Source organism: Crinia signifera, chromosome 5 (genome assembly GCF_055691185.1).
Source record: "Crinia signifera chromosome 5, ASM5569118v1, whole genome shotgun sequence".
Classification (NCBI taxonomy): domain Eukaryota; kingdom Metazoa; phylum Chordata; class Amphibia; order Anura; family Myobatrachidae; genus Crinia; species Crinia signifera.
In genome coordinates, this window is record NC_139221.1 from 271,245,614 (window position 1) to 271,271,268 (window position 25,655).

The 25,655-nt window shown below is 43.9% G+C and overlaps 1 protein-coding gene across 8 annotated transcripts in view; it reads left to right on the forward strand.

Annotated features, from left to right (window-relative positions):
- Positions 1–25,655, forward strand: part of CNPY1 (canopy FGF signaling regulator 1) — a 140,484-nt gene that overhangs the window by 31,276 nt on the left and 83,553 nt on the right. For 6 of the 8 annotated variants that reach the window (XM_083189023.1, XM_083189024.1, XM_083189022.1 and 3 more), the window contains one exon: positions 17,540–17,642. The exons of 1 other annotated variant lie outside the window; for it this stretch is intronic. In XM_083189023.1, coding sequence (XP_083045149.1) covers positions 17,549–17,642 — 94 coding nt within the window. In that variant the 5' untranslated portion in view covers positions 17,540–17,548. Of the gene's footprint in view, positions 1–15,243; positions 15,531–17,539; positions 17,643–25,655 lie in introns of those variants that run through there. One more of the 8 variants, XM_083189025.1, reaches the window with a different exon arrangement.

Here is a 25,655-nt window from a genome sequence, read left to right on the forward strand (position 1 = left end):
GTAAGTAGCTGTACGGTGGCTGCTGCAAGTGTATTTACCATGTGAGGAAATAGGCTTACAATTGAATAGCTCCATGTGTTAAATTTTGAGGCTCTCCTCCTGCGGTATAGATGCACCTATACCGCAGGTGGAGAGCCTCAAAATTAACAATAGTAGTGGAGCTCCCAGGCAAATGATATAGTACATACACACTGAACGATATCATTAACTAACGATATAACTAACTAACTCTAGCATTAGACAAGTTTTTGGAGCAAACGCCAGGCTCCAAAAGCCGCGCACAGCACAACAAGGAAACGAGAGACTGCGAGGCCAAGATGGCTCTGGATGTGGCAGCAGCCTCTTTTATTCCAGCATCGCCAGCCACATCCCTGCACAGCGCTGACAATGTGACCTATTCAGGAGACGAGCATTCCAGTCACTCACCCACCAGAACAGAGTGACACAGCCACTTTAACGACTGACAAAGTACTGCCTGCACTCACAGGACCCAGTTACATATGGGGACATGGTACTAGCCATAAGGGCAGCTGTAGGCCCTTTATTAAAAGAACAAACTGCAGATATTAACTGACAAATAGCCCAACTGCTGCAACAGCTCAATGTCACTGAGCATAGGGTGGGCGAAAATGTTGCGTTACTTGTTTCCTAGCACGGTGCCACCGATTTTAATTGTCTGCAATCGGGTTGCAAAAATCGGGTCAATCGCATCGCATGCAACCATGAGGGGCGGCAGTACGCGTCCTCCGACCTTTTCATACCCCCACTATCCACGTCGGCGTGGAGTTGATTTTATATAGTGTGGCGAGCCACCGAGCCCAAAGCGTGGCGAGCGCACGCGCATTACTTCAGACGTATTACACGTCCCCTCGCAGGGCTCGCTTCGCTCGCCACACTATATAAAATCAACTCCACGCCAACGTGGATAGTGGGGGTATGAAAAGGTCAGAGGACGCGTACCGACGCCGCTCGCCACGCTTCGGGTTGGCGTTCATTGTGGGGTGGCGTTAACAATGGGGGGGGGAGATTTGACATAGAAATAATACACAATACAATCAAAAATTGGGTATGGGGGGGCCATTTAACATTGGTTCCTATGTAAAATTGGGTCCGTCGCATTGTATGCCATTATAATGGCATACAATGGACCCGATTTTACATAGGAATTTAACATTACATACAATGCTTACAATGTAAGATCGGGTCTGTCCGAAAATCGGGTCCGTCGGGTCCCATCGCATATCTTAAGTTAAGGTATCCAATGGTGCCGTGCTAGGAAACAAGTACCAATGTTGCTGCTGTAGCAGAAATCACGCAGCAATCCCAATGCGTCGAAAGAAATTTACCAACTGACTAATAAAATCCAGAATCTTGAAAATTGATCTATAAGAAACAATCTAAGAATCATAGGCTTACCTGAAACACTAAAAGGCGAGGATCTCTATGAGTTGATTAACCTTTCCTGAGCTACTCCAGATTCAGGACCAATGCAATGACCTTGTCATAGAAAGAGCTCACGGATTTGGCCCGATGAGACCTCATGAGGAAGCCAGACCCAGAGCAGTCCTATTTAAAACCTTGAATTTTCTTCATAAGGAGCTGAAATCCTTGACATGGGAGGGACACAAATTCTTACTATTCCAAGATTATTCAGCCGAATTAGAGAAAGCAAGAAAGGATTTCTCTTTTGTCCATCCTGGTGACCCAGCTCAACCTTGGGATGTAGGAGGGTCCGCAGGAGCAAGGCACCTATGCTGACTAATTTGAGAAGCAGGCTCTTCTCTTCTGCATCCCAGCATTCCCCAGTTTGTTTTAGGTGCCCACCAGAGTGGGTGCTGTGCTGACTGACTGCGAACTGCAGCCATTTTGTGTAGAGTAGCTAGGTGTTTTTATTTTATTAATATTCACTAGTTAGTGCAGATGTCCAGTGTGTTACTTTCACAGGAAGTTTATACACACTGAGAGCGCAGCAGAGGCTGACAGAAGCGCGTCCTGTCAGCTCTCTGTGTGCAGAGAGACGCAGCAACATCTTCTGCACAGCGCTTCAACCTCCGTTACAGAGGTTTCCTGGGCCCCGGGGGCGTCCTGAACCGGCTCCCTGCTTAGGGGGGGATCTTGGGGGACGGGCCCCCCGCTATGGCGGACGCCATTTTCGGTTGTATATAGGAGTCCAGCTTAGCTGGACGCTTCCAAGTGGTCCCGGTCTGAGGGGAGACGCTGGAGGTGAGGAGAGACACTTGGTAGGAGCGGCGGATGGGGGGAAAGGGCGCCAACAGGCTTCCCTCCCCGCTGAAGAAGAGTCTGGAGGGTAGATTTATTAAGCTCTGTGAAGTGATAAACTGTCTGGGTTTTTATCACCGGCCAATCAGCTCCTTCCTGTGAAGTTACAGGCTTGGTTTAAAAAATGAGAGGTAGGAGCTGATTGGCCGGTGATAAAAACCAGACCGTTTATCACTTCACCGAGCTTAATAAATCTACCCCATAGTCTCTTCCTACACCCTGTTCTGGCGCCTGTTTCTCCACACTGCAGAGCTGAATATGGATTACAGAAAACTGTGGTAGCACAGAAAGAATTCGTGCTGAAAAAGAGTTACGCTGTAACTCTTTTTCAGCACGAATTCTTTCTGTGCTACCACAGTTTTCTGTATACCTTAAGTTACCCTGAGTGGCACCCCCGCATGTGAATTGTAAATAGCGGGCAACACGGGTCCATAAATAAAAATACAGACGACCCATTAAGAGTGTGCAGACGAACTCCCTACCCGTCCTCTCCCCATCATTTTTCTGAATATGGATTACACTGCAGCGCTTTCCCTGGTGATTGTTGAGGATCCATTGCAGCAGCGCAGAACAGATAAGTACACTGTACATTATTCTGAGCTAATGCCTGACATTGTGCACTGTGTAATCATGCCTGCATGGGCGGCTGCCTTGGAGTGATCTATGATTGCCTTTGCACGGGGCGGAGAGATGACTTAGAAAAATCTCCTAGACCTTTTTCCTCCTCTCAACCTTCTGTGGGCTCTATACCTCCATCACAGGGGGACCCTGCCTGCAGGTTATGCACGACAGAATGTCCATAAAATGAAGCAGGACTCCTGATGTATATTTCCCCTGGCACCCCTTATTTGCACCTCCCATGCTGAAGTTGGATTCTGATGAGGAAGGTGTGTGTGTTGGGGATAACCTGTGGGACCAGAGGGCAGACCATGTGGCTTCTGCCCCTGGCATTGAGGATTTGATGCTAGCAGATTTTGAATCTCAGATGAGAATAAAGTACCAGCGCAAGTAGATGTGCAGGGATACAGTTACTTTCCCCTCGAATGAGGGCATGATAGCTGTTCTTGGGCATGGAAGACATCTGAGAAAAGGCTTCTCAGGCCATAAAGGTTGGAAACATGTATCCCATGCCAGAGGAGCATGTGAAATTATTACAAAAGGTCCTTATGTTGGATGCGCCTGTTGCCAGGTTGTCTATATCCACTGATTTACCTGTACATGGGGGTGCAGCTTTTAAGGAACCCGTAGAGATTGAGGCTGTCTTGAGCCTTATGTAGGGGTAGGTTTTACTTTACGCCGCCTTTATTGCATCTGTTTGGTTATCCTAGGCCATGATGAAGTTGGCCTATTGCTATGTAAAATCTACTTCAGCCTGACGCGGAAGCCTTTACCTTGGCTGAAAAGCAAAAGTGTGCTGCATAGTCATTTGTGAAGCTGGGGAAGAAGCGCCAAGATGGCGTCAAAGGTGTCAGCTACCTCCGTGAAAGCCATAAGATATCTTGGGCTTAAAGCTTAGGAAGCTGAAGTGAATCCAAGAAGTCTCTGGAGACTCTTGGTTTTTTGGGGAGCAATCCTTTTTGGAGCAACCTTTATTTCATTATTATACAGACCACAGGGAAAAAAAATCGCTTTTCTTCCCGCCACGTCTAAGCATCCATTGTCTAGGTTGGAGCTTTTAGGTGGTCCTTTCGCTCCTCCTTTCGAGGGGGTGCGTCCCATAGAGGACAAGCAGAAAAAGGAAAAGTTCCCTCTAGCAAAGGAATACCTCCCAGATCCCATTTTGGGACCTTTGCAAAGAAACACCCTTCCAAATGAGAGGATAAGTCCTCAGCATGACGGGGGGGGGGGGAGAGACTCCCTGTTCTGGAGTCAGAGTGGGGGGTCACTTCATGCAGTTTTGGGATATGTGAAATCAATTCACCCAGGCCCTTGGGTTTGTCAATCATTTTCCAGGATTACGAGATCAATCTCTGGGGTGTTTCCCCAAAGAGATTTCATCCTACACCCCTACCGCAGAAAGACCTCTTACGGGCGGCAACGTCGCTTCTCGAGAAGGATGTGGTGATCCCGGTGTCTCAGGAGGAAAGAAAGAAGGGATTCTATTCTTTTCTTAGTTCCCAAACCAGATGGTTCCTTCAGACCCCTTCTAAATGTGAAGTCTTTAATCCTATATCTGTTGGCTGAACACTTCATCTCTGAGGCCAGTGCTCTTAAACATAGAACCAGGATTAACCAGTGGAGATCCAGGACGCTTGTCTTTATGGGCCTTTAGACAGCGAACATCAAGCTTTACTGCATTCTTCGCAATAGGAGAGGCTCAGCTACAATTTCAGGCTCTACGTGTCTAGCTAGCCACATCTCCGAGAGTTTTCACAAGAGTGATGGCTGTCATGGCAGCAGCTCTCATGCTAAGAGGGATTGTGAATATTCCATACTTGCGCTACCTCTTGTCTAAGGCCGAATCGGCAGGAAAGTTGCGGAAACATCTGACGATGGCAACACAGTCTCTCAGAAATCAAGGGTGGATATGGAATCTTCCGAAATCTCTTCAAACACCCAATCAGAAGCTTCAATTTTTGGGTGTGATTTGGACACACATCTGTATAGTGTTTTCCTTCTAGAGTCCAAGGCAATAGACATTTGCAGGTAGGTACAGTCGAATATCCATTCGGTTAATCCAACAGTTGAGCAGAGTTTAAAATAGTGGGGCAAGATGGTGGCAGCTTTCGAGACTCTCCGGTACGCAAGGTTTTCACTCAATGCCTTTTCAGTGGAACATTCTGGCCTGTTGGTCAGGGAACCCGTAAACCATAATACGGAAAACATTGTTGCTGCCTCAAGAGACAAGGAGCTCATTGATCTGGTGGACGGATCTGAAGTCTCTGCAAGTGAGGCATTTCCTTCGCTCGTGGGATTGGCTGGTCGTCCTGACTGATGCCGGTCTCAGTGGCTGGGGAGGCGGTGGTCCTGCATTTCAGATTTCAAGGTCTGTGGTCCAAAGAGGAATCCAATCTACCGATCAACATTCTGGAGACAACTCCACGGCTGGGCTTACTTAAACCTTCATGGGCGGTACTCGCAGAAGGATGGCTATGCAAAGCGGACTTTCTCAGCAGGACAGATCTGCTGGAAGGAGAGTGGGCGTTTCATCAAGAAGTCTTTCAGGAAATAGTGGCTCTTTGTAGGCTCTCAGAAATTGACTTGATGGTGTCCAGACACAATTGTCAGGTTCCCAGGTTCTGCTCTTGGACCAATGATCCGGCCGCGTGGGCAGTGGATGCCATAACAGTTCAGTGGTGTTTCACCTTCGCCTATGTGTTCCTTCTGTTTCCTATGATTGATCAGGTCCTCAAGAGAGTGAGGACACAAGCAGTGCAAGTCATACTGATTGTTCCGGATGGGCTCAGGAGGTAGTGGTATTCAAACATACTGTGGTTGTCGACGGACGGTCTTCCTCTTCGACCAGACTTTCTCAGACAAGGACCATGTCTACACCTGGACCTAGCTCATCTCAATTTGATGGCCAGGCCTTGAAACCTCTTTATTGAGGAAGAAAGGTTTTTCAGAGGCTGTTATTCAAACCATGCTTAAGGGCTCGCAAGCCCATATAGTCAGAAAATTACCAGCGTGTTTGGAAAATGTATATCAGATGGTGTGAACGTCAGAAGGTACACACCTCTCGGTTCAAGGTCACTGGACTTTTGTAGATCTCCAAGATGAGTTTGCGGCAGGACCAGCGGGCCCTTTAATGCCCCGCATGCTGGGACTTGTGGTTCTCCAAGTCCCAGCATGCGGGGGAGGCTTGCTGGGACTCATAGTTCCACAGGAAAAGACAATAGGTTTTCATCTATTTTTTACACAGTATCAGCTCGATGCCCACCGCCCAGGGGCATCGAGGACAGCACCAGGCTTCAGCCTGGTCAGGAAAGTCCTGGAGGGGGGGACCCCTTTCTTTGGGGGGGTCCCCACTCCCCCAGGACCCCTGGCCAGGCTGACCGGTCAGAGGGCTGAATGCTTTGGCTGCGGGACCTTATATAATAAGTGTCCCCCGGCTGTGGCATTACCCTGCTGGCTGGTTTGGCCTGGGGCTGGTTCTTAAAATACGGGGGACCCCTAGTCATTTTGTCCCCCCGTATTTTGGGAACCAGCCCTGGAGCATGGGGCTGGTTTTAAAAAATCAGCGAAGCCCTATTTGTCGGGTCTCCTGAATTTTTAATACCAGCCCCGGCTCTTTCAGCCTGGTGCTGGTTACGGCTGTGGGGGGGACCCCACGCCGGTTTTTTTTTTAATAGGAGGGTGACTGCTATAATTATGCCATTATGATAATTTTGGTCACATGTGACATGTCACTAGCCCAAATCGAGACAGTGTGTACGGTGGTACAATCTTTTTCTTGCGACTGTTTGGACGGGAGTACATCAGACATCGCAAGTAAAATTGTACAGGTGTGTACGCGCGTGTCGGCTGTTGTTTGTGGACTGTCCGACGGGAGTACGGTCGGCCGAACACTTGCAAGAAATAGGGATTGTATATATGTGTACCCAGCTTTAGTCTGCAGTCCATAAAGGTACAGCTGTCTGCCTTATCCATATTCTTTCAGGAAAGAGTAGCCCTTTTACTAGAGTTATAGGCATTTTTACAGGGAGTTATGAGACTCAATACGCCACATAGGCAGCCGGTGGCGCCTTGGGGCCTGTTTCTGGTATTGTCGGTTCTACAAAAAGCTGCGTTGGAGCTTTTAAGGTCGACTGATCTTAATATTGCTAGTAGGAACCTTCCTTTTTGTTAGCCATAGCTTCGGCTAGGCAAATTTCAGAATTGGGGGCCGTGTCTTGCAAGTCTCCATTTCTGGTTTTTCATGATGACAGAATTGTTCTCAGATCAGGGCAGAGGTCTCTAACTAAGGTAGTATCAAATTTCCATTTAAACCAGGAGATTGTGCTCCCGGTGTTATGTCCTCCGGAGCAGGCGAGAACTAGGGACAAGTGGATGAAATAGGACATGGATCGCGCTGTGCGCATTTATGTGGACAGTGTAAAGGATTTTCGCAAAACTGATTTGCTATTGGTACTATATGACGTATGTAAGAGAAGGTGGCCTGCTTCTAAGCAGACCATTGCTAAGATGGTTACGGTCGGTAATTGCCTTTGCTTACACTAAGGTAGGCAGACCGATTAATGTCATAGCACCGGGTCAGTTGCTTCTTCTTGGGCTGTGCATCAGGGGGTTCAGCGGAGCAGTTATGCAGGGCTGCCACCTGTTCCTATGTTCATTCCTTTTCCAAACTCAACAGATTTCATGAGTTCCTGTCGGCAGACGCTTCGTTAGGGTGAGCAGTGAGAACTGCGGACCTGAGCATACCCTCCCAAAGGACTGGCTCTTGAACGTCCCAAGGTTGATCTGTGTCACCAGGATGGACGAAAGAGAAAAGGGGATTTTTGTAAGAACTTACCGTTCAAATCCCTTTCTCTGAGTCCATCCTGGTGACACAGCGATCCCTCCCTTATGCTCAGTAAGTAATACCGTTTCATCTGTCAACATGTTATTTAGTGTTTATGTGGTTGTGCATATTAATATGTTCAGGTATTGTACTGAGTAATGTATCCTAGTGTGCTTTAGAAGTTGACCTGAGGAATGCTGGGATGCAGAAGGGAGGAGCCTGCCTCTCAAAGAAGTCAGCATAGGTGCCTTGCTCCTGCGGACCCTCCTACATCCTAAGGTTGAGCTGTGTCACCAGGATGGACTCAGAGAAAGGGATTCGAACGACAAGTCCCCGTTTTACCCTGTATGCTCCCGCCTGATCCAGGACAGATAAAAATTTGCCCTCATCTACCCTGACAGGTTAAGAATTTTTTATGGTTCTGCCTTCAAAGACTTTATGACCCCCAAGGATGCAAACTTTTACCTTCGGGAATCTACACCAATTCCCCGATACCACGCATGTATGATTGCAACTAAAGCCTCATTCCCTGCTATACATGCCCAATACAGCTTTGGACAATATATTTCTGCCAGAAATATTTACTTATACATTGTATAAGTAATGTCATGACCTGCTGCCAAGCTTTTCTTTCGATTCACTACAAATGGTTGTTTATTTTTGATTGCATGCTATCTCATATCTAACCCTGTTCACCACCATGCTTTATATTACCTCTTCCTGATTTGCTCCATATATTTTTCTGTCTCCAAACTCCCCCTCCCTCTCCCCTCCACCTCCTTATCTACAGCTTTATACACAATCAGGGTAATCCTCAATTAAGAACAGGTTAATGTAGAGTGCTCTGTGATGCGGTTCTACACTAAAATGCCCACCAGGGTGCAAAGGTTAAGGAGCTTAACTTCATTTGGTGACCTTAAATCACGATGGCTACCTATATGGTGCAATCCTATGTTCCAACGAGGTCTGGACACCCCGCTCTTCAAGCGCCTCCACCAAAAAGGATTAAAATGAATATCACAGGTCTTTGACCCAGGGGGCACACTGTTATCAGCCTCAGACATATAATCCACATATGGTTTATCAAGTAACTGCTTTTGCACAATTATGCAGTTATTACATTACATAGCTTCACTCCTCTTATCTAATCTCCCCTACACCCTTTACAAAAAATTATAAGTGAATTCACTTTGCAAAAATTTTAAACCAAATTAGTCTATAAAATTTCTCTCATCCGCTTAACCCTGAAATTATGGAAGCAGACGACATCAAGATGGAAGGTAGAATTTCCTTTATTAATTAACCCAGACACATTATTTAAATATCAGGATAGGACGCTTTGCATCCTTCGAACATCCTTACTCCAAGAAGCACATATCAAAATGGTATTCAGAGCATATGTCTTCCAAAGGCGACACGTTGCCCAAAATGTGTTATCTCTTCGGACACTCTTCTTCGCAATATGTGGACCTGTGGATATATCAAAAAGTTTTGGTAAGAAAATCATACATTACCTTAACTCCACAAATGGTCTCCCAACTCCATTATTATTTGCCAATTGTGATGCATGGCAACTCTCTCAAGATAAAATTGATCTGATAATATTCCTGATGATATTGGTCACCACGGCCAAAAACTAATCCTGAAATTGTGGATCTCTAAAGGGGTGTACACACAGAGATATTTTGGCTAATGGACAATTTTGTCTAAGCAATTTTGGAAGAGATTTTGACTAAGCGATTTTGTCTAAGCAATGATAGTCTATGATCTAGTCAAAATTGCCTTGCCTGCACAGTCAATCTATGCTAAGCAATCTCTGCGAGACAATTTTGACTAAGCAGGAGAAAAATACGGAGATTTTGGCTAACCTAGGAGATTTTGTCTATCTAGTCAAAATCTACTGTTAAAAGTTCTCCGTGTGTACACCCCTTTAGAAGGCTCTACTTTGATGTCTATGCTATTGAAACATATGCATTCGATTAAATATGAAGCTTTGTCTTTTTATAACAAAAATAGTTTTGAGAGACGGTGGGGCCCTTTCACAGCAACCTATCTCTGAGTAAAGATTGAACTTGTTGATGTCTACTACATACATCTAATGCTTCTAGACTTCTCGATTATTTGTGTTTGTTTGGTTTGTTTGAAACCACTACCAAGGAGATATTCTCTCCCACCTCCCTCCTTTCCCTCCCAACGCCTCCTATTATCCCCCTTCTGGTTTAAATGTTCTAATTTAAATACATGGTCATTGTTTATTGTTCCCAGCTGACTTGATGGCTACTACCTTGTTTACTCATTTTCATATCAGAATACGCTGATTATTGGTTAAGTATACAAGCCATACCCTTTCCCTATGACTTACGAAATTAATACTTGAAAGGGCTTCTCTGTACCCTCTGATTTACATATTGTGCTGACATGTTTGTAATTATTTGAAAAACCCAATAAACATATATTTAGAAAAACAAATTCAATAAATAATTTTAGCTCCTCTTAATGTCGCAGTATATCTCAGTATATCTGCTTGCAGAGCTTACCATCCAGTAGAGATGTCATTGTTTTTTTTATCTTTCTGTTAATCTCTTTATCCTTTCCCAGAGCTCTCCTGTCAGTTTTGTTGAGCTGATTGGTGTATAGCTTAGTGGCAAGCCATATGTGTGACATCCCTGGGGTCAGGTGAAAATTAATTGTGAACATGGCCAAGTCTGGGAAGTACACAAATATATGTGTGATTATTGACTGCACACATAGATAACCTAGAACTATGTATAGCATATACATCCCTGTGCCAAGCGCAATTAAGGGAATTGACACTTTGTTGTTCAATTTTATAATACATCTTTGAAAGCAAATAATTTCCTAAATTTGAATATGATCCATGCGTTCTAACCCTACAATGACTCATGGAGCAGCTTTTGATTTGGTTATGAATATACAGTGAGACCATATTTTGACTACCCACCTCCGGTTTTTGTATCTTTGGTCTGACTTCCTTTCTCAGGTCTTTATATTGTAATTCTCAGTACACACTGGCCGATGTATCGGCTGTTCTATTGAAAGGTCGATATATCACTGGTCCATCTAGGGCCGGTGAGAGGTAAGCCGGGCCCTGGTACAATTTTGAGGTGTGTGGCCTACTCACAGCGGTTCTGGCCACTACCCCTTAGCAGAAACAAGTGGTACCCTCACCCTCTGCTCAGCAGCACACTCTGCAGCATGTGCTGTGCTGACAGGCTCAGCATGAGTGTCTCATACGCTGTAACGCACTGACAGCGTGAGAGATCATGCAGCAGCTATTGCCAGGGAGGCTGGGTCGTACCAGGGTCCGGGTAATTAGTAACCGCTCCCCTCCCCCCCTCTCAGCAGATCTGGGTCCATCAGACAGTTTGTAGCAGTAATATATCTGTAAATAATGACATTCACAGACATCTTGCACCAGCTGTGTAGCACAGCTCATGGTAGATATATCTGCGCATTGTGCCATATGTACAGGCGATCCACTAACTGCAAGTACACCCACAACACAAGCCGGCAGTGATTAACATCCAACAGATATTTCTCCCGATCAGTTGATCTGTGGTTATACCGTATCTATAGGTGTGTACCCAGACTTGGAGGCAATTCAGTTAAGAGCAAATTGCAGCCAATTGGGTCTGTGAATTGAAATCACAAGTAAAAGTTGCATCCCTGATTTAAAAAAAAAAAAAATTTGCAATTCAATTGCAAATCTGCATTTACTTAACATAGTAATCACGTTATTTATAGTGCACCTCCCTGAGTAAGTGCAAAAGTGTGGAAAGCCTTATTTTAAGGCTAATTAAACTAATTTATGTTTGTTCGCATACACAGTAGCAGTTTTTCAGGCTACCCAATTGCTACTCATCGCAAGTGAAGCTGCTACAGAGAAGCGTGCCATAGCTGAGAGTTAGGCCCAGTGCAGTACTTATGGTACACCTCCCTCATGAATAATAATGCAATTGAATGTGTTTAAATAGTAAAATCTAGTGTGTGTGTGTGAAAGGACTTTTTGAACTTACATGTGCTAGTTGCGAGAGTTTCACAGTACTCCAAATTACTGTGAAGACTGCAAGTTGGAAGCACTGATTGGTTATGTTTTTATTATTCAAAAAATGTTTTATTAATGACTTCTATACGGTTTGTTTTGATATGTAATTTGCCACTTATTGCGGCCCTGTGTGACCTCCCCACTTTTTCATGCAATTCACCAAATTCGCATACATAGGAAATGTTGCATGACATTACTGCAGCCAATAGATGGAGCAGGTCTCATGAAAACTTACTGTGATTTACATAATATTTTTTTTAGACATTGATTTCCGTTGCATAGAAGTCCCTCTAAATTGAATCTCCATTTTTCTTAAAGCGGCGATCATTTACACTGCAAAATCAAACTGATTTTGCAGTTTAAATGATTGGCGTTTAAAAAAACTGGAGATATCTTACAAAATCTCTAATTTTCTGATTCTCCCACACTATTAAATTTCCCCCATTGAATAGATGGAATGCAATTTCTATCTATTCTTTGTGAAAAAGTCAGCTGTTTTGCCGTGGATTGGCAACATTGAATACCCCTCTTGTAATGTGACAAAACAGGAGACTACATGTTTGAGATGAGACACCTGAGTGTTTTAGTACAGTATAATGTATATAGCAGCCCTTTGGCATATTTGGTACTTGTGAGTTATCCGGACGCCCGATTTCAAAATCGGGTCGGATCGGGCACATCGCATCGCATCGCATGCGACCATCTGATGCGATGCGATGCGATGCGATGACCCGATTTTTCCATAGGAATCAATGTTAAAATGGACTGAGTCCATTTTAACATGGAATTCAATGGGAAAAAGGGGTCCTTTTCATACCCCTACTATCCAAGTGGGCATGGAGTTGGATATAAACCTGTGGCGAGCGTAGCGAGCCACCGAGCCCGAAGCGTGGCGAGCGTAGCGAGCCCCGCGAGGGGACACGGAATACCGTCCCCTCGCGGGGCTCGCTTCGCTCGCCACGCTTCGGGCTCGGTGGCTCGCTACGCTCGCCACAGGTTTATATCCAACTCCATGCCCACTTGGATAGTAGGGGTATGAAAAGGACCCCTTTTTCCATAGGAATCATTTTAACATTGATTCCTATGGAAAAATCGGGTCATCGCATCCGATGGTCGCATGCGATGCGATGCGATGCGATGCGATATCGCATCGCATCGTATCTGATTGTATGCCTTAACTTAAGGCATACAATCAAAAAATCGGGCGTCCAGATAACTCACAAGTACCGCATATTTTAAGAGCCTCAAATAGTTTTGTGTATGGCCAATCATAAAGGGAATTTATTCTGTGACATTTTTCTAGTGGTCGTAAAATCTGCACCTTTTGGCGATTTTCGGTTGAATTTACATTCTAGCTATTCAAGTGCCGATTTTTCAACTGTCCGAAAAATTGGGACAGATGGAAAACACATGGTTTGTAGAATTACTCTAGCCATGTGATTTAGGGCCTTATTCTAGTTCACTCTTTCTGACAAAATCCTTCTTAGATGGACAAAACCATGTGCACTGCAGGTGGGGCAGGTGTTACTTGTGCAGAGAGAATTAGATTTGGGTGGGGTTTTACTTCAAAGTGAGATCTATATTGCAGTGTACATATAAAGCAGTCAGTATTTACCCTGCACAGAAACAAAATGACTCACCCAAATGTAACTCTCTGCACATTTTACATCTGCCCCCCTGCAGTGCACGTGGTTTTGTCCTTCTAAGAAGGATTTTGTCAGAAAGAGTGAACTAGAATAAGGCCCTTAGTCACAAATACGCCTTGTCACGATTTGCCACCGATGCAGATTCAACTTGTTAAAAAATCATACCTGCATTGGCAAAAAAAAAAGTCTGAAAATGGCCACATTGAATCGCTATATCCGAAAAATACATCATTGTATACCCCCTTAGACTTCTATACTGTTATTTTATAGTCCTTTGTCTTTTATAGGGTACAAGCAGTTTTCCCAGATTCCACTTAATGCCCATACACACTGGGTGACTTTGAGCTGAAAGCCACTCAAAACAGCAACTTTGGCCCGGCGATGAGCGGTGAACGCTGCTGCGCACTCCTGCATCATTGCCAGGAAAGCCATTCATCTGCTGCGCTATGCGAAGCCGTCCTCCCCACTGACGGCTCTGGGCAGTGGGAAAGCCACTCAATGGGGGGGGGGGGGGTATTCAATGCTGCAACGAGCGGCCGGCAAGGGGGTTAAACAGCGAGAATTGCAAAGAACCAGCGATCCTCACTGTTTAACCCCCGCGCCGGCCGCTCGCTCTATTCAACCTTCTGGGGAAATCCTCGTCGTCACAGGACGGCGAGAATTCCCCAAAACAGCGAGACCCGCGGCTACTGCAGAAAACTCGCAGTTTTTAGCCGCGAGTCTCGCTGCTTCTGCCGCATCCGCCAATTCTCCCTCGCTCACAAAACGGAGCGAGGGGGAATTGGCGTATGCGGAGGGTGTGTTGAATGCTGTCAGGGTGAGTGGTGACAGCGAGCAGGAAGCCCTGCTCCCTGTCACCACTCACAAACAGCATTGAATACCAGCCAATGTGTATGCACTGAGTGGCTTTCCCCCCCAACGATGATCGCGATCATCGCTGTACATACATAATTGCCCGGTGTGTATGGACCTTTATACTTATCGCCTATAATGCATACCAGAATTATCACACAAATGCTGATTTCACTGTTTTCTAATTGTATTGTGTAAAAATAGGTGCATTAAGTTAACTCTATATTAAGACAAATCGGTATCCTCCATGAGTCTGTTTACTTAGAACAATTGAACTTAGTGTTGAAAAAAGCCTCAGCCCCTGCATTGTAGCACTTTGTGTACAGATTCAGACTCAGTCACCACATATAAAAATAATCGGCATAGTCTCCTGGTGCATCCTAGTCGCATCACTTTGCTACAGAGACACAATTTTTGTTAAAGAAACTCAAAAGATGGCCATTACAAGCAGAGTCGCCTGGGACTTGGCGCAGCAAGACGGGCTGGTTGGCACGACTGCAGCAGTAATGTAGCAAGTCCCTGTTAGTATTCATGATAAAATAAACTTCAGGAGCCAGTTCCTTTTAGTATTCATGATCAAATAAACTTCAGGAGCCAGTTAGTCAAATTTAGGAGTCAATTTGTGTGTTTTAATGGTCATCCATTGACCTATAAACATAACTCCTACAACATGCTTCCCGAGTTCTAATTTACACGAGACTATCACGCGTCCCACTGTAGCAGCTACTCGCTGCTCTGCTTATCAATACTTATGAATTTCAGTAATAAAGGAAATAAATTGTCAGTGCACAATTTTCTGATGTATCTTCTATATTTGTAAATCCATATACGTTTGTTTCAAAATGCAGCAGAGCCCTCTGGCAGCAGCAGAGTTCATGCATTTAAAGCACAAGTGTTTGTTCTTCCCTGTATGATTGAATTTCAAGGTTTCACTGTGGAATTCCAGATGGGACATTCACACAGGAGAGAGAATGATTTGCTCAAAGCTTTCCCATCTTCTTCCTGATTGGCTTTGACCTACATCAATCTCCTAAACAAACACATGCCCACAAGTATCGTGGCAGAAGTAGGAGACACCACGTGAATAATGGATAGACTACTGAAACACCTGTAATTCTTCTATTACTCGGACAGAAAGCTATAAATTGACATCTGACCAGGAAGACCTTTCCAAATAGATTAGTTTAAATTAAAAACATTTTAAAGGCAGGTGACAAGATACAGTGTTACTCCTGCTTCAGGAAAGGTAAGCTCAAAGCTCTTTGTGTCTAGCTAGGAACTCAAACTGCATTAGTGTTGTCAGGTACTTCCTGGTGTTATTTGCTTTACTTAAACAATTTATTTATACAGTGGAAACAGATCAGTGATCTACGCTGATCATACATACTTATGTCATGTTTTGCTAAAGGATTTATTTTTGTTAATGTTTTTATTTTATTAAAGCAAAATGAGAAAATGGGAGAGAACATAAAAGTACAATAATTTATACTAATACAAAAAAAATGATTTTTAATAAGAAATAGAAACATTGGGGACAGGATGGAGTGCTGCTAGGAACCCCCTAATCCAGGGGTGGGCAGTAGGCGGCCCTCCAGCTGTTGAGGAACTACACATCCCAGCATGCCTTGCCATAGATTTACTATATGGTCATGCTGAAACGGATGCAAGGCATGCTGGGGTGTGTAGTTCATCAACAGCTGGAGGGCTGCTTATTGCCCGCCCCTGCCCTAATTGAACCTATAGAAAAGTTTGTTGGAGCATACATAATTATTGCCTAAATAACTAATGTGTCAACATGATCAGGGGCGTTCCAGCATCACCATTAACTCCATTATCTGTGTATTTACCAGATTTTACTTACTGCTGAAAGTCATAACATGGGTACTTTATATTTACATTTTTGGGTTTTGTGTCATTGCTGATAACATTTTCTGTTTTAATTTTGGCCATAAGTGTATATCAATTGTTAAGTGTCCCTGCCTCTGATGAAAACGACCATAGACAGAGTCAGAGTACCTGGTTTGGAATATGTTCTGTTGTTGGTAACCATTATTGCATTGCCAAAGGAGTACTTATTTGTTTGGTTCATCACCCCGTATACACGCCATACTTGCCTGTTTTTAAAAAAGCATTTCAGGGCGTTTGGGAAAGTAACACCTATCAGCGGGAATGTGTACTGCTACATCGGTAAATGCGTGTCATAGAAATTGCTTGCTTCCATATGTAATGATCCCCAAAGCAGTAAAGGTGCCCATACACGCACCTATTTCCCGGTACTTTTTGTGCTAAATCTCATCGCATTGCATGCGGTGTGCGTGCGATGCGATCAAAAGACAGTACAAAAAGTATGTGCAGCACATACTTTTTGTACTGTACAATGAGATGCCGCGGGAGCGCGCATCTCATCACATAGCATCGCACTCGGGAAATCGGTGCGTGTATAGGCACCTTAAGACCTACTTGTTGATGAAAATACACTGATAAATGTCAGGGCTTTCTTGATGTATTTTGTCTTACCAGTGGTTCTAAATCAGTGGCCAAGTATGTAGCCAAAGGGGTAATTGTGCCTTATTCCTGAAGCAGAGAAATGGCTCTGGTTATCCAGTTTTAATGTATATATCTCTGATTTATTTTTTGTTTTCCTAGTACCTATCACCTAGATAGTGGGTAGTGTTTATTCTAGCACTCGCCATCTTTGAAAACCCATGCACTTCCTCTTCCCTGCCTGGGGTGTCGCTGTCTGCTGTATTGATTCTATCACAGTGTGGTCTGTATGTCAGCACTGATATGCAAACCAGACCTGTGCAAGAAACACCACAGCAGACAGCGACACCCCAGGCAGGGAACAGGAGCTGCATGTGTTTTCAAAGATGGCGGGTCCTAGAATGAACACTAGTGGGGGTTAAGGTGCAATAAGGGAGATTGCTACTTCAGTAATTCATGGAGTATCACTGACAATTGGCAAGAATGACACCTGCTCTGTTTGATTTTATCATGTATGAGAAATGTTCTAGACAATCGTCTCCCAACTGTCATTTTTCCAACACTTTACAGAAGCTTATTAGCTTGGAGCATCATTTATCATTTGCAGGGAGTTTCTTCATTCGATGATAAATGAACCCTTAAAATTGTAGCTGTGCAACTTTTTTTTTTTTTTTTTTACTTTTCGGACCACAGCAGTTTCATTGGAGAGTGTGTTTATCTGATCTTCATAGTATCTGTGATGTGTTTTGTAATGAGTTTATTGTTTTGTAGGTACCAAATATGACACTACTTTTGTTCCAAATTGGAATTCTAATAGCAACTTTTTTATGCAGCCATGTAGAAGGAAAGCGAGATCCAATCACTTACTGTGGAGGTTAGTAAGTCTTGTCTTATAAGATCTATCCTTATCTTATATCTATGTTGAGGCACATAGGGCCTGATTTTGAGTCGGACTCAGCAGCGGCCACGTATGCATCCTCCTTTTTTGCCACAGTCTGAATGCCACTAGTTAGCTCTTCCCTGGGACTCAGCCATGAATTGGAATGTGTAAGAGCTTACACGTCCTCTTTGTGCATCTTGAGATGCGGCCATCATGCTTTATGTATCATTTGGACCAGTGGTTCTCAACTGTGGTCCTTGGGACCCCCACATAGTGCACGTGTCTTCACACAGAATCACAAGTGAAATAATTAACTCCACCTATGGATCTTTTAAATGGTGTCAGTGAGTAATGAGTGCACCTGTGCACATGCTGGGTGACCTAGAAAACTGTGTGTATTGTCTGTATTACCTTCATTTTGTCGCAGCCTGTGACACACCGGTATCATTCCCATACAAGGCTGCAGCTCTGTACGTGTTAATAACCACCTCCCTGTCACCACCCAAGAATTCCCAATACATATCCAATGTAATTCAGTACTGATCCTTTACTGCAAAGTTTTGAGCAAACATCCAGAACACATACGCAGTGTAAAGCTTTTGTCCGCTGTGTCCGACATCGGCAAAGTCTGACGCTCAGAATCCGGCTCAGAACACAAACAATTACTTGAAATTTGTTCAGTAAATGTTATAAATAAAGCTATAGATATTACAACCATTCTGCACCAATTAAGTAATTGTCTTTAGGTCACCTTATTATTCCATAGCCATAATTGGTATGTTTAGCGAACATACCAATTATTGAATTCATCTTTCAGGTTATTTCTTTTCAGAAACCCTATTGCACAAGTCTTTCTTATTGTGTAATACCTACTCGTTTGATTTTCTAATAATTTAAACAAAATAATGTACATACATATAATATTATTATTATTATTATTATTATTATTATTATTATTATCATTTATTTAATTAGTACAAGTTCATGGTAAATAAAGATAGTTGCATCAGGGGACAGGACATCAAGACAGTTTTCAGGGTGGCAGAGATCTATTCTAAAGCTGTGTACACACGGTGGGAAATCGCACCGTGTTTTGCTGCACCCAATTGCAATTCAGAGGTGCTGCTCCGAGGCATCGGAATCGAAAGTAGAAATAGACTGTGCTGCACAGTCTATTTCTATTAGACCAGGGACGCACGTTTTGAAAGCATTCCACTCTAAAATACAGATGCAGGGAAAATGTGTCTTATATAAATGTTAAATTAGACCAAATTCTAACAAAGACTGTGACAGGTTCTCTTTAACAATCAGCTATTTACTATTTCGCTATATTTGTGTGATGTAGGAATGATACCCAAATGTATAGTAATGTATAATATCATTCATGTTGCAGAAACTTCCCTGGCTATTATAAAGGTGATGAGACTGCTTGCAGTGTGTTAGCTTGTTACAAATCTATTCTTTTTGTCTCTGCCACATAACCCCTCCACACAACCCCTTCACTTCCTCCCGGAAACTCAGCTGTCAGTCTTTTTCATGTTTGATAATCTTCCAACAATGCAAACAGCTTGTGAGTGTGGCCCAGTTGAATGGAGTTCCCACAATATAAAAGATAGGGCATGTGTTGCTTAATTTAGGTAGATACACAAGAGTGACGCACATTACAGTAGGATGTGATCAAAATCTACCTTACTAGCCACAATTCAGAGTTTTCCATTTTAGGCTGACAATCTATTTGCAATTTTTTATTATAATATTAAAGTTCTGTTTATACAGCTATGGCCAATACGGATCACACAACAGAGACGTAACACTTTCCAAGACCATGGAAATAAGCTCGTATGGGGGCATATTTTTAATTTTTATTTTAAAATATATAACTGAAAAACAGAAACAAAAAAAAGGTGTGAAAGCAATGTGCTAATAACATTTTTAGGAAGGTAAAACAAAAAAATAAATGATAATCGTAGGTAGTTTAGATAACCCTTTTAAAAATTTAAGATAGTTTTTAGAAAACAAACTATCCATACAATATTATATATATTTTCTTTGGGCATTTTTGTACATTGAGCAACATTTCTGGGGGAGAAAGTCTTCCAATTCTAGCTTTCGTAAAAGAGCCATTAATACATAGTTTATATAGTGAAGACTGCAATTGGGTACTTGTGTATTATAGCGGCGCCCCCGATGTTGGTCGTGCAATGTTTTTATCGCATGCCATACACCCGATGGCATGCGATGCGACACAATTTTTAATCGCATCGCATTGTATGCCATATACAATGTCATACAATTTTAAAATTGTATGACATTGTACAACATCGTGCGATATCGCATACCATCGCATGCCTTTTGGTATGCGATGTGATGGGCGCCGCTATAATACACAAGTACCTGCAATTGGCACTTATTCAACAGTATGGGCTGCACATATGTACCTCATGACTGTAGTTACGCGAGAATAATACCCCTTTCACACAGACGCAAATTACAGGGTTAAACATTTCTACCCAGTCATTTGCCATATCCTAGGTCTCTGACCAAGGAATTTACCAGGGCAGAGGACCTGGGATTTTCGACCCTGGTTGACCCTTTTATACAGAAGAAATACCCGTGTTAGTCAGCAAATTACCGGGTAGAAATTTTTAACCTCATAATTTGTTTTTCTGTGTGAAGGGGGGTCAGGCTGTGACCAGCAAAACGACCCAGCATTCAAATGCCGGGTAAAAGCTCGGCTTTTCAGACATTTCTGTCTGAAATTGGTATAATAGAGATGTCAAATAATGTCAAAAAATCCTAATACATTATTACGTGTCAGAGGCCTTTATATTTAGCAAATGTACCGTGCTGGTCTGAGAAAACCGATCACCAACAAATATTATTGAAAGTGGAACAAATTAGATATTTATCTCATACTTCCAATTCTTTCAGAGTCTGGCATAGTGAAAGCAGAAATTCACACAAGGTGAATTCTCAACAAAACAAATATGAGGGGGGGCGAGACCTTTAAAAACCACATTTTCCAGACTGTGCCCCCAAAATAGGCATGGTTACAGCTGTCACTCTGATGCTAAAGAAATGCAGCGAACAGGGTCATTGCTGTGCCCCGCTAGCAGAGTACACAGCCTAGAATGAAGAGAAGCATGATAAATTGGTGAAACAAAACCGTTCAGAGCCAGAATGAATCTCTGCTGAGCAATCAGCAGAAACTCTGGATAGAGACGAGCAGAAGCATTTGTTCAGCCCTTTTCTTTCTTTTTCTTTTTTTTTTACTACTACTTTTTATTTATTTTCTGTACTTAAAACTGACTTTTATGACATTACTCGGCATAATAGGCAATAAAACATGTAAACATGCAACAACCTCTTATGTATTTATATAAAAATGTTATATACTCACACACGGCGGATCCACAAAAAAAATAACAGAAGGGCATACCACAATAGGGGAAGAGTAGTGCATTTGTACATGCTTCTGGAGAAAAAGTGGCTTCCAGGGGACACAGCCACGCAGGATATGACATCACGGCGAGCCACATACTGTACTACATTCTTGTCAATAACCAAGCACTATGCACATTAAGTCATACCTGCACTTGCTGCTTTGAGAACAGGCTACAGCCTCTAGTTAGAGACCTGTCTGATGGAGAATAAATACCTGCAATTAAAAAAGTGTCATATAATTAAGCACACAGCGATGTGTCAGGGCCAGTGGGTATGGATCATTGGGTAGACAGCAGAATGGCCGACATGGGTTAGGTCGACACAAGCATTAGGTCAAAAGGTCGACATGGGGTTTTTCTAATTTTTTTTTTTTGTCCCGAATTTCTACACAGTCGACATGGACACTAAACCGTAGCACTGCTTCCCCTCGCGCTTGCCATGAGTCGGGCACACTATTATATTTTCCCACCACGCCCCAGTGGATGGTTGGGCATAAATAACCGCCTGTTGGCAAATGTTAGCTAAAAAAAAAATAAACCCCATCGCCCTTTTGACTGTCGACATGTCGACATGTCAACCTAATGCTTGTTGACCATCCTACTGTAGACCTAGTAACTGTATCCCAGGCCAGTGATCTCCGGTGAGAACACTGGCCCTGACCGATTAATATCCAGCTATAGCTATGGCCCCTACGCACGTAGCGATGTAGGGGCATCTAGTGAGATTGCTTAGAAAATGCCCCTAAACCGCTACGTGTGTAGGCCTCATAAATCTGGACAGTGAAGAGATATGTACTGTATATTTAGCATTCTCTGTCACCCTCCCCTGCAGCAGGTCATTAGGAGGGAGGTGTGTTCTAACTATACAAGAAGATAACAAGACAAACCTGCTTGCAGAAATTTAGCACATGCGAAATGTGATCTAGGTGACTTTGACCTCAGGGTAATTTTAGGTGCCAAATTGAGTGTTTTGAGTGTTTCAGAAACTGCTTAGTTTACAGTTGTGTGAGTACATACAACATAAATATGTACTACGACCTTAATATACATTTCACGGAGCATCGGTTCTGTGGTGCAAAAGATCAAGGTCGTTCAGTAAACACTGGCCAGACTGGTTCCAGCTGGCAGGAAGGCAACCATACAGTAAGTGAAATAACAATGCACTACAACAGTGGTATGCAGGAGAGAATCTTGATTTTGAACCATTAGTGGAAGAGCTACAGCAGCAGAGACCACTCTGGTTTCCAGTTCCGTCTGTTAAAAACAGGCAGCTGAGGCTACAGTGGGAAAGGGCTCACTAATACTGAACAGTGAATTTTGGAAAACCATTGCACTGCCTGCTGTGTGATGTAGTTGGTAGAGTCAGAACTGAATTCATGTATCCATACTACCTTGTGTCAACAGTCTGGTTGGTGGGAAATGTGGTGTTAGGAATGTTTTCTTGCACACATTAGGGGCCTAGTTCAGTCCTGGGCCCTTATTCATATCCATTCGGTTCGCCAGTTGCACGCACCCTACAAGGCGAGCAGGGGGGGCGGAGAAGGGCAGGGGTCCCGGGCAGCCCCATTACCATATGGGAACACCCAGCATTTCATGGGCGTCCCCAAGAGAATGCTGGGCGTTCTCGTGATAATGAGGCCGTGACGCGGGTACAGGGGGCGGGTAGCTGACATCACCGGATGTCAGCTGCCCGCCAATATCCATCCCATCGTGCACGCATATGTAAGGAGAATGACCGTCACTTATATGCGTGAACCTTTCACATCTTTTGATGGTCATGCGGATGGATGTTTATGCTAAACATCCATTGGAAGCATGTGCGAGCGAACCCACGCTGCATGGAGGGGCGGCCGGCCGGTCAGGCATTCGCAAGGAGGGGTTTGGTGGACTGGCAAGGCTGCGTATTCACAGCCCTTGCAAATCAATCAGAATAGCCCCCCTGGTCACAGGCCAAATTTGTTCTCAAACTGGGCAAAACCAAATCTCTGCACATGTTACATCTGCCATACCTGCAGTGCAGCATGGTTTTGAGAACATTTTGAGAACAAATGTGTCCTGCGATCAGGTCTAAATTAGGCCTTAGGATCCTTAATATCAGCTTAGCATTGTTCTCTGACCTTCAGTCTATGATCACAGTCTGCCCATTTTGAATGTTTCAGTGCATTGTTGAATCCAAAAACATACTTGAATGTTAATTGGCTGCTAACCGCGTGTTATGGTATTAATTGGGCATAATGTTCTGCCGAACCTCACTGGTTCTCATATTTTGTTTCCAAATGTAACATTGTGGCGATGAATACATGCCCCAATGGGGCAAGAGTCAGTGTCAATTACAAATATTCTCTGGGCAGCACTGTGTAATGAGTGTCACGGTATGAATTAACACTAATAAACCATGCCACAAAGTATTCAGGCTGTTCTAGTTTTTAATCTTTTTCTTTCATTTCTTTGCAAACCAAAATATTCTGCTGAGGCAGTTGAAAGGAGACACCTTTATTAATCAATGGGAATATTTTTGTATCCGAGATTACCATCATTCAGCAATACTCTTATCATTATATCTAGTATGGTAAAACACAAATCTGTTACCTGAGTGCTCAATTTCAGTCCCATACACACTGCCAACTATGCCCAGCATGTATGGACAGCGATGACCGCTGTCATTGCTGGGGGGAAAACCGCTCGGTGCATACACACTGAGCGGCTTTCCGCCTGCCCGGCGTCGTCAGCGGGGGGTGGACGGCTTTGCATAACTCATCGCTATGCAAAGCCGCTCATACCGTCCTACTACCAGCTGATAACGCCCGAATACCAGCAGATGAACGGCTTTCCCGGCAATGATGTGGGAGCGGCTTTGAGCTGAAAGCAGCTCAAACTTGCTGTTTTCAGTGGCTTTCAGCTCAAAATCGCCCAGTGTGTATGAGCCTCTACCTGTTTAGAGCTCACTTAAAGGAAAAAAACAAATCTAAAAGCTACCAAGGTCTGCAAGAGGAAGTCAAAGACTGCATCTTTAAATGTACCAAAGTGATGTATTCATCATGGCTTGCATCTTGCACATAATAATAAGCGAGTCCTGGATGTTAAAAGACCATAGCTTTCCTTTTGGGAAGCAACTTCAGTATTATTCCTTCTGTAGGAGGAGTAGTATTTAGCCTTCCAGAGGATCTCCACTTAACTAGTGTAAATATATTCCTTATTTTTACGGACATGTTTCATAGAGATGTGGAGATAACTGATTATGGGCTGGTATACGGTCAAGCCCATGGCTTTAAGATTAGGTGGAATAAATGCAATAGTTCTATACCTAGCTTTGCTTTCAGGCTAAGTGAATGCAGGTGTTCTCTGGAGACATTTTATCTTATGTATGGTGTTTTCTGTGTGTTGTTTTGTTTTTGTCCACTGTCTTTGGCGATATATTCTGGCCCCAATGCAGAGTATAATGTATGCATATGTTGTGTTATTCTTCTTCCCCTGTGACTGAGGCGTAACTGGACTGTAACGGGTGATTTTCATGCAGACATGGTTTACTGAGGACATGCTAATGCATCTATGAGCGTCGGTGGATGCATATGTTTTTAGGTACATCCTGTGCATCAAATATATGTTGGTGTAAGGGCACCTTGATAACTGTAGGCTTGATTGGAAGATGTATACAAATGCCGTTGCACCTGCGATTTAGAAAGCAGCCACTGTGAGTAAAGATACAAATGTCACATCTTCCAGGATTTGTACCGCAGCGACGTCTGGAAGCACCTGAGATCCGCCACTTGTTTATGAATTGTCTTCAGTGAAGGTGCCCATACACTTATCTGATTTGGTCCAATTTCACCCGATCCCAATGGATCGGGCCAAGAAATCGGCCCAAATTGGATGTGTTTGACATCCCATCCGTCCCGATGAGTGGACCCATGCACATTGGGTCGGACCCTAGAAATTGAACGTCCTGCACATAAAGTCTATTGTATCGGACCCATCAGTGGCACATCGAGGGTGCTTTTTAGCACCTGCGATGTGTTGGGTCCAATTTTATAGGTGCGTGCCAGCGGTGAAGCACCGCTGGCACACACCTATGTGCAGGTATGTCCAGGGTGAGTGGCCAGACAGCAGCGGTGTGTGCCGGGCTGCGCTGAGCGCCCGGAGGTGGGGATGACCATGCAGAGGTGGGTCCTGGGCAGGCAGCTGCGGGGCAAGCAGTGTCTGGGAACTTGCTCTGAGCGGCAGGTGCCGTGCAGCCAGTGGTGGCAGAATTTAACAGATAAATTCCAAAGACTGACCGGCCGTTGATTGGCTGAGAGCTGGCCGCACTGCCCGCCTTACCGCTGCCTGGCACCCGCCACTGCATGTTCACCCCCAGGCGCTTAGTGCAACCCAGCACCCGCTATGCCAATCCACAGGTTTTTTTTCTTTTAAATCTCCTGCCTAGCAGCTCCCCGGAAGTTTACATGGGATAACTAGAAATGCATTTTGTCCCATGTAAAAAATGGCACAGCAAGTACCAAATCGTTAGTGAGCTCTCCCTGGGAGCTTCCTGGGGAACTCAGGGAAAATTGGGTCCGACTTGTCC